The following is a 9421-nucleotide window of genomic DNA, read 5'->3' as shown; positions in this document are numbered from 1 at the left end:
CGCTAAGCAGCAATTAATGGCAAAAAGAATGAAACAATCAATGAGTTTACAAGCTGCAGAATCACACCTCATGCCATGAGACCACAGATAATATGCAGATTGACTGCAGATCTGGCAAAGCAACTCTAAAATCATCCCTCAGGATGCAAGAGAATGCAGCTATGATTAAATACAACAGTGAAAATAAATAAAAAACAGCAATAAAAACATGTAGCTTAACACAGAAAATAGCCAACATTGACTTTTACATGTCCTCCAGCCATTGTTTACATTGAAAAAAAGAAACAAACTAGTACAGAAATAAGCTTTTAAACTGACCTATTTATTGCAGAAGTTGTAGTTTCTCACCATCAAAACACCACAGCCACTGAACTTAGAGAATTATAACAGGACAGACTTTTGCCTTAAGTAGAATGCATATGTTGGACTGATGCAGTCTGATGCACAGGTGGGTGACAGAGCAGATCCTTCCTTGTCCACTTGGGTTGTTATGAAAACAATCTGTAGATCTGAACAAATACTCAGGGCTTCCATTTGGGGATTTTCAAAACCTGGATTGCCTCTCTTCAAATTTTATTTTGCTTACCATCACTGAGGCAACATAAAAAGGTCTAAAAATCCTATTATCAAAGTTCTACTTACAAGCCAAAAAATCTGGCCAATTGATCTGGAGTCTGAAATCAAGCAAAATAGCCATGATGTGTTTGGGAGGCGTTGCTGACGATAATTTAATGTTCCGTTCTTTTTGTGGGAATCATGTTTGTACTCCAGTCACAGGTGCTGATGATTGTATCACATCAGAAACAGACATCACAAGCTCAAGTCTCCCACCTTTGCTATAGCATTTTCACAGTTTTTGTGAGACAATCTAGTAGTTGATAGTAGCTGTACTTAATGTCATATTCCATGTCATACCAATAATTCACTGAGGAGACAAGAAAAGGGAAAAACATTTTAAGGCTAGAATGCAATGATTTGCGAATGTGTTCATAGAATGCTTTACACAGTTCAGTTAGCACAGGCTTTTCCTTATTACTGACTGAACTTTGAAATGGGCAAATCTTTGACTGCAGCCAAAAATAATGTTAGCAAACAATGGAGTTCTTCAGTAATGCTGCCAACACAACTCTGTCTTAACCCAAACCAACTTCAGACTGTGTAGTGGAGATTCATTAGAGCAGAAACTGGAAAAATGCTTAGGTACAGAAAATGTAAGCTTCCATTTAGACAAAAAATACCAAACTGCCAAGTTTAATATCTGGATGGGAACCTCTCTTCTTGTGTAAAGGATGGCAAATTCACCACTAGTTCACAGTGTTCATCAAGTAGACAGTGCTTTAATTCTGCTTCTCATGTTAATTTTGGGGTATGTCTCCTAGGAAAATTAGGCTATCCACTGTAATATTGTACTGTAATATTGTACCAATGCTTTTTGGAGGAAGATATGCTCTAGCTTCAGACATTCACTGGACCAGACCCAGAGAATATTGATTTTTCAAGACTGTACTGCAGTTAACAGACTAGAGGACAAATAAACTCTTTGTGATTTCTGATAAACAGAGAAAAAAAAAAAAAAAGAGTGGCCAGGGGCTTGCAGCTGGAAACAACTCTACTATTTCTAAAAATTCTTGAAGGAAATACTGCTTTACTGCTAGCTTGTCTTTTTATCACAGAATCACAAGAACTGAAAAAACTGCAATATTTGCAGTGTTACACAAATACTGATGTTATGCTGTTCAAAATACTTTTTTTCTTGAACAGCATTATCAGGATTATTCCAGATAAAGGACAAGCAAAAATTCCAGCAAAATCTCTTCCTCAAACCTTGCAAAACTTGACCAACATAACAATAATACTTTGCACCATCCCCACCCCTCCATATGTACCAAATGAGCAATGCTGGAAATTCTGGAATTCACTTGGGGAGAGAGGGGAAAAAAAGAGATAGGGAGATTATGATAAATCCTACAAAGAAAGAGATAACAAGACTATTGGTAAGTGCAGGGGGACAGCAACACAAACACAACCTTATCAGCAAGGCAAGAGACTGCGTCAGAGCAGATTTCAGCTCATATGAAAACAGAGTATCTGTTGTGTCTATATTCTTGCCTAAGTCGTTCACTTTCTAGTTTCCTTTTCTTCCTACAGCTTTTCTTTTGCCATATGACAACGGCACATGCAACATGCAGTTTCTTTGCAAAAGGGATGTAGATGACCAGTTGCAGTGAGCAAGCTAGACAGACAAACTGCTTAGCTGCATGTCTCAAACAGAAAGTGGATCAGGTTCACTGCATTAGCTATCCTTCTCCAGACTTGACAACTAGAAGACTTTGTCTTCTGCTACATCCCTAGCACTTGTCAACATAGCTACAAATTACAAGCAAAACAGGCTACAAGAAGGCAGTCCCATGGGACCAGTCAAGATTGTTATTCCCTCCTGCAGAGAGGCAGAAAACCTTAAAGGAACCTTTGGTCCCACTGATGCTTTGCTGTGAGATACCTAGCTGCACACCCACCATAGTTCAAAAATGGATCCGGAAATTGTGTCTATTTTACCTGCAATACAGCCATGTGATTGCTGAACATGATGGAACCAGAGAGAAGGCAGATACAACATCTCACCAGCTTTCACTGTACACTGCAAAGGTTTTGCCTGAGCATACTCTGGATACAGTTCTAGATCTGGGTTCAAGGGGTCCAGAGGGATCCAGGGCACCTAAAGGCAAAAGATCATGTATATGGTACTGACCCTGACAAAAAATTACAGCAAGCTTCCAGAAAAACAACTGATAATCAAACTCACTAGGTTACAAAATATGTACTTTGTCTAGCAAAACATGTACAGTTACACAGTTTTTCACATTCAACTGGGAATAGGTCAAGGATGCAAAAATGTGCCTCCTTCAGTGACACATTTCTAATTAGGGAAAAGGCAATAAATGTCATCCATGAAATTGCAGTCTCGTGGCATACTTTCAAAACACCTCCAGCCCCTGAAGTTACTTGTTCCTCCTACATTCAGTACTTAGATATTTTATCTGCACCACTCTTTTTAGAAATTCCTTTCTTCTTCTTAAGCTCTCAGGTCTAATTTTTACTCATAGCAGCTAAAACACCCCTTCTTGCTGGGAAGTCCCTCTAGCCTGCATTAATTTTTTCTCTGCCCTACAAAATTATAAACCTCAGCATTCCAACCTTACTGCATTACAGCAATGAGATTCCATAAGCACCACTCTGGAAACAGAGAACAAGCCCCAGCTCAAGTTCTGTTGTAGCATCACTCATACTTTGCAGAGGGATTAGATTTCTAGTGAGGTTTGTAAAGTAAATGTTTAGTCCAGATCTAAACATTTTAAGCAAATAAATATTGCTACTAGTAAGAAAATACAGTTTATTCATTCAGAGAGGTATGTTTTATTGCACTGGGTGATTCCACTGTAGACCTGAGTAGAGGGCCAAAGGAAAGTGAATGTAGAGGGGTCTATTTCAGGGATAATGCAATCACTTCCTTTATTGTTGATGCATTCAGAAGTTCTTTAGTGGATCTGTTTAAGTCTGGTGCAAGGCAACACTTTATGATATTAATGGTTTCAGGTGTGCAGTAAAAATTTTTTTCTGGAAGCTGAGTATCCTTTGCTAATAGTAAAATACAAGTGAAATATCTGGGCATTCTCTTTCCAGTAATGAAGTATTTCTAAATATCAGTCAATATGCTTAGTTTGAGGGCTCAGCAATGCCCCAAACTCTCCCTACTGTATTAACTGCATTCTTTATAAAATTTTTACCTTCTCTGCAGTCTTCTCATCCACAATTTCAAATGAACCATCTTCTGATACGTGGTAGGTTGCTGGCTGATAGAGCTCTGGAACCAGAGAAAGAATTAAATGACACAATTCAGAGCAACAAACGGCAGTGCATGTCATACTTTCACCAAGTAAAAGAAAAATTAAGACAAAACCATTTTCAACTTACAGTATTCACTATCCTTCCCTTTTTCCATTTCAAATTTTATCTAGTTTCTTAATATACTTTTTTTTTAAGTCAGTCTGTATACTAAGCTGCCTTCCTGTTTGGAACTCTAACCTTCTTTCTTCTCAGAAATTACTCTCTTCCAAGCCCATTTGTACCCCAGTCCTATTTTGTTCCAGTAACTGTCTTCTTTCCTTTTCATAAGTCATAAATTCACCCCTGACTTACACATCGTTCTATAGTTGGGTATATCTTCTTAGGCCAGTCTACCAAAGAAGAACTCACATGAGTTATTAGTTGGTTGTGGCCAGCCTTTCACTTCTAATTTTAATTGATAGGGCTCATTAACTCCTTCAGATACTGCCGGTTGCTTTTGTTTCATTGCTTCAGCACATGTGGTTTCCTAAGCCCTCCCTTGGGAGAGTTTCTCTCCATTAATTAACCTAATGCTCAAAAAGATGGAATTCTATTTTTACTACACACTCTGAAATGCAAGCATTATCTCTGTTCTATGCTATAACAGTAATTTGTTTTACAAAGCAGGACTCCTATCACACGCATGGATTTCATACATTCACATACATATGACACCACCTGTCCAAGAAAGGCTGAGGAGCTGGGGTTGTTCAGCCTGGAGAAGAGAAGGTACTGGAGAAACCTCCTTGTGGCCTTCCAGTACCTAAAAGGGGCTTATAAGAAAGACAGAAAGACTTTTTACCAAGGCCAGGACAAGGGCTAATGGTATCAAACTGACACAGGGTAGATTTAGATTATATAAGGAAGAATTTTTTTACAATGAGGGTCATGAGGCACTGGAACAGATTGTCCAGAGAAGTTGTGGATGCCCCGTCCCTGGAAGTGTTCATGGTCAGGCTGGATGGAGCTTTGAGCAATTTGGTCTATTGAATGGCAGGGGCATTGACTCAATGATGTTCAAGGTCCCTTCCAACCCAAACCATTCTGCGATTCAATGACTTCAAGGTTGTAAACAAAATAAAAAGAGTGTAAATAAAATATTGTAGCAGCACAGGTCTAGGCAAAATTATATTTGGGTCATAGAGCACTCTGCATTCACTTAATTTGATGGTTTGAAAGTCAAAGAATGGGAAAATTAAGGCATAAACTTAAGCTATCTATCTTCTAGACAACACTGTAACAAAAACTACTGCTGTGCACATAGGAAAGCAACATAAAGAAACAGAAAACAGGCAGTGTGAAGCAAGAATGCTGCCACAATAATCTCTTTTTTCATTTCTCAGTTTCCAGAGATTCAGTTAGTAGCTTGAATATTTCATCAAAATACAGCTAAGTTTTTAGCTTCCTGGCTTTTTTTCCTAGAGAAAAGCAGGCAGGAAGAATCCAAACTTCCAAACCTGTAAAACATCAAAGACGACATGCTACAACACTGACAAAATACTTAAATAATTCAAATATTCTAAAGCTGAAGAGACTGCCATGAGTATCACAGAAACGATTAGGCTGGAAAAGACATCAAGAGATGAGATCTGAGATCACCTGAGATCATCAAGCTATGACTGAACACCACCTTGTCAACTAAACCATGCACTAAGTGCCACCTCCAGGCACATGTCTCCACCACCCCCCTGAGCAGTCCATTTCAATATCTAATCACCCTTCACATGAAAAAATTCCTCCCAATGTCCAATCTAAACCTGCTCTGGGCACAACCTGAGACCATTACCTCTCATTCTGTTACTGGTTGCCTGGGAAAAGAGCCTGACCCCTACTTGACTACAGCCTCCTTTCAGGAAGTTCTAGAGAGAGAAAAGGTCTCCCCTGAGTCTCCTTTCCTCCAGGCTAAAGAACTCCAGCTCCCTCATAGGACTTACCCTCTGAAACCTTCACCAGCTTTAATGCCCTTGTCTGGATTCGCTTCAGCATCTAAATGTCCTACCTGAATTGAGTGGCCCAGAACTGGACATAGAACCCAAGATGTGAATCAATGAGCCCATTACTTTACTGGACTGGAAAACCTAACCTCAGAATAACATTTGTATTACAAACTACCTGCTGCACAGGATAGAAATACACTGGAAAGTGTAAGACTGCATAAACATCAAAATGTTATCACTGCTTCCTTTTTTAACATCTTTCAGTGTTTTAGTCTGTCCTCTTTCCAACCTCCAGACATATTGCACAGCAAAATGCTATACCGTATGGGATGAAGGGACGGTCACTTGGTGGATGCAGCAGAAAATATTTCTCTCCAGATACCACACAGTACAAGTTCTCATAATGATCTTTATGTACTAGGATTGAGAAAAAAAGAGAAATGTGGAGAAAGAAAATCAGTGCTATTTCCTTCTCTGCAGAACCTATAGTAAACTGAAAGTGTCAGCTTCCTCTATTATTATCAGGCTGCTTCGTCCTCTTGCAGCCAGTGGGAGAGGAAAGTCACAATATCATGCTGCAGCAAATGCTGAAGCAAATTGTCAGTGCCTTGCCTCACACAATGCCAGGTAGATGCACCCAGAGACTCACCAGCAGGAGACTGCAGAAGGGCGGAATAAAAAAATGCAAAAAAAGCATGTTAAAATAGAATTGCCTTGTCAGAAAAACCACACCATCCTCCTGAGCCACTAACTCTAAACATGCCACTAACTTAAACCTATGCTGAAATCACCAGAAGATTTACGGTGCCATAGGATACATACAAGATGTCACAGCAGCTGACTCCCCAAGCCAGAAATTCACAGCATCAGGCTTCTTCCCTATATGATTAGGGAAAAGAGATATGACGTCAACAACAATGAAAAACTGTGTCATTTTAAAAAGCTCCTCAAATAATTTTCTGCCAATTTCTGTCCTGTAACTTCATTCACAACTATGACAGGTTTCATTGCAAATAGTGCTCTGTGAACAACAGCAACCTGCTTCTACACTGCAAACACTGAGCCAAAACACAGCTCTAGATCAGAGAAAAGCCACTCCATGTAAAGAAGTGTTACATGATGTTTTTTCAGTTGTGAGGGTCCCAATACACAACAGAGATACTGATTCCAGAGTAATCCAATGCCAAAACTTGGATTACACTATTATGTATTTTACCACTCCTGCTTTCTAAGAGGATGAAACCAAACTGAGCTGTGGCATTCAGAAAGAGAACAAGCATTCACCATGTAGTACATGTAGTGTGGTTGTTTTAAAGTTTCATGCAAAACATTTACTGAACACGTGAGAAATAGAGGGTTTACCCAGTGCCTCACTCATCCATGGTATGTCAGGCTGCACATCACAGACAAGTTCAGGGAACTCCTCGGTGAGGTTTGAACACTGCTTCTGCACATAGAATACGTTGGGAGAAGTCACCTTCTTCTCCACAATGTCCAAAAAGTCCATAAAAGGCATTTGGCGCTCCTCTGGCATGACAAAACGGTCCTGAAACACTGCATCTGCATAACCATTTGGTGTCACTGCCACACTCACCACCTTGGGACCTACTACCTCCCTGCAAAACAAGTCAAGGGTTTATATCCAGACCCACAGTTAGCTCATACAGCACATACTGGTTATTTTAAAAACATGTTTCAAGGGCAGCAAAAATAAGATGCCTGTCTTTCCACGGATGGGTGTCTCTAGATTAGATTTTCTGCTGTCTGGTAAGGACTCTGGCATTCTGCTCCAATTTCTCCCTGCACTCAAGGCAACTCTAGTTTTTTTTTCCTCTAAATTCTTTCCTAACAGGACAGTTCACAAAGGAGCTCCCTTTTCCTCCATGCAGAGGGCCATCTTCAGCCACTTCTTTTCATCAGTCATGGCAGAGCTTGATATTATTGGGGCCATTCAACCCAGCCAAGTCCAAGGGTGCACATTTTCGAAAGCAATTAAGCAGGGGGTGGACAGAAACTGATAGATACAGACCCCATGAGGCTAACACTCCTTAGTTCCATAAGATCTTTAGCTTTAAACCCCACAGAATTAGATTTGCCCCACAGATTTTACGTCAAACCATAAATTCTCTCTTAAAGAAGGAATTTTCTTTAAAATTTCAGTCATTGTTAAAATGCTCATCATTTAGTTTTTTGAAGAAAACAAGCTGTGCTCAGTCACAAACAAGCCAGTCTGTTTTTACAGCGTTACAGCCCCACTCCAGCTGGCTGGGTTTCAATAGCTGAGTCTTTTGTCTGCACACAGCCAAAACACCTACCCCACCTGCCAGCATTGGAACTGGTAGGGCAGTAAGTGTGCAAGGAAGACACTTACACCTGATCTTGGGAAAACCGAACACCCTCACACAGAGCCAGGAAGGAATCGGAGCTAATCTTACAAATAAAAGCAAAGATTAACCAAGGGGTTTTTAGTGAGGTCACCTGAAATTGAACACCAGTCCCGCTCCACAGCTCGCTCATACCTGAGGTACGCTGAGGTCCATTTCTTCAGAGCTGGCCAGTGGCTGATGGCGTTGCGAATTATACAGGGTTTATTCGGACTCACCCACTCTCGATAAAACTGCAGCGGGGATGGAGGCCTATCAAGATAGGGTATGGACTCCGGCCAGCCCAGCTCTGTCCAGGCAAACGATAAACAGTGTTACTCAGCATCCCGAGACAAGCACCTCCTGTCAGCACACGGGCTTCATGCGCCACACCACGCTGATACCAAGCAGTGCCCCCCACGGATCCAGAAATCCCTCTGTTAAAACCCAGAGAGTATTAGGGGGGTTTCAGAGCCAGATGGAAACCTCAGGCCAGCGCCTGAGGATAAAGTGATAAAGGGCCTGTGCTATAGGAGGTGCACCTCCCATACAGAGGTGGTACCACAGGATCGTTTTTTGGAAGCTGGAATAGTGCTTTGTTTTGCTATTTTATACACGAGAAACAACCATTAAAAGACCGTTTTCTCGAGTTTCGCTTTCTTTTTGCGGCAGCCTTTGCTTCACCTTGACCTCGGAGCCATCATGCTGGCAGCGGAGTGGGTGCCGCGGTTCGCCCCCCGCCGCTGCCGCTCGCCGAGGCGGCCGCGCCGAGCTCTGCTCCCACGGGCGGGCCGGGCCCCGGGGAGGCGGCGGGGCCGGCCCAGCACCACTGCCCGCCCCGGGCGGGGTCACCGCGGCCTCCCCTCCCCGCTCCGCGCTCCGGCGCTCACCGCGGGCCTCCCGGGGGAAGGCGGCCAGGCAGCCCCTCACGGCCCGCAGCGCCGCGCCCTCCGCCATGCACAGCCCGGCCCCGCAGGAGGCGGCCCCGCCGCCCCCGCCCTCCTGCCCGCCCCTATCCCTGCCCACCCCTTCCCCCGGAAAACGAACCCCGGGCGCAGCTCCGAGGGAGTCGCGCAGCTCGGTAACAAATGGTCACGTTTTTATTGAAACAGTTTAAGACACGAAGTACAAATGGATACAGAGTTAAAAACAGCTCCCGCGGGAGCCTCACAGTGGGAAAAAAAAAAAAAAAAACCCAACAACAAAAAAAAAACCCCAACAAACGGAATTTTTAAT

At 42.3% G+C, this 9421-nt stretch overlaps 1 protein-coding gene across 1 annotated transcript; it reads right to left on the bottom strand.

Moving 5' to 3' along the window:
• Positions 1-350: 350 nt before the first annotated feature.
• On the bottom strand, positions 351-9160 carry JMJD7 (jumonji domain containing 7). The gene is made up of 8 exons (XM_082283002.1): positions 9076-9160; positions 8342-8495; positions 7185-7438; positions 6645-6701; positions 6144-6239; positions 3786-3862; positions 2557-2716; positions 351-925 (listed from the first exon to the last, which is right to left on the bottom strand). Exons 1-8 carry the CDS (start codon positions 9140-9142, stop codon positions 837-839), a joined length of 954 nt encoding a protein of 317 aa, XP_082139128.1. The 5' UTR covers positions 9143-9160; the 3' UTR covers positions 351-836.
• Between the last annotated feature and the right edge of the window lie 261 nt (positions 9161-9421).

Source organism: Coloeus monedula, assembly GCF_965178545.1.
Source record: "Coloeus monedula genome assembly, chromosome: 6".
In the NCBI taxonomy this organism is placed as follows: Eukaryota; Metazoa; Chordata; class Aves; order Passeriformes; family Corvidae; genus Coloeus; species Coloeus monedula.
This window is presented reverse-complemented; position numbering and strand designations above follow the sequence as displayed.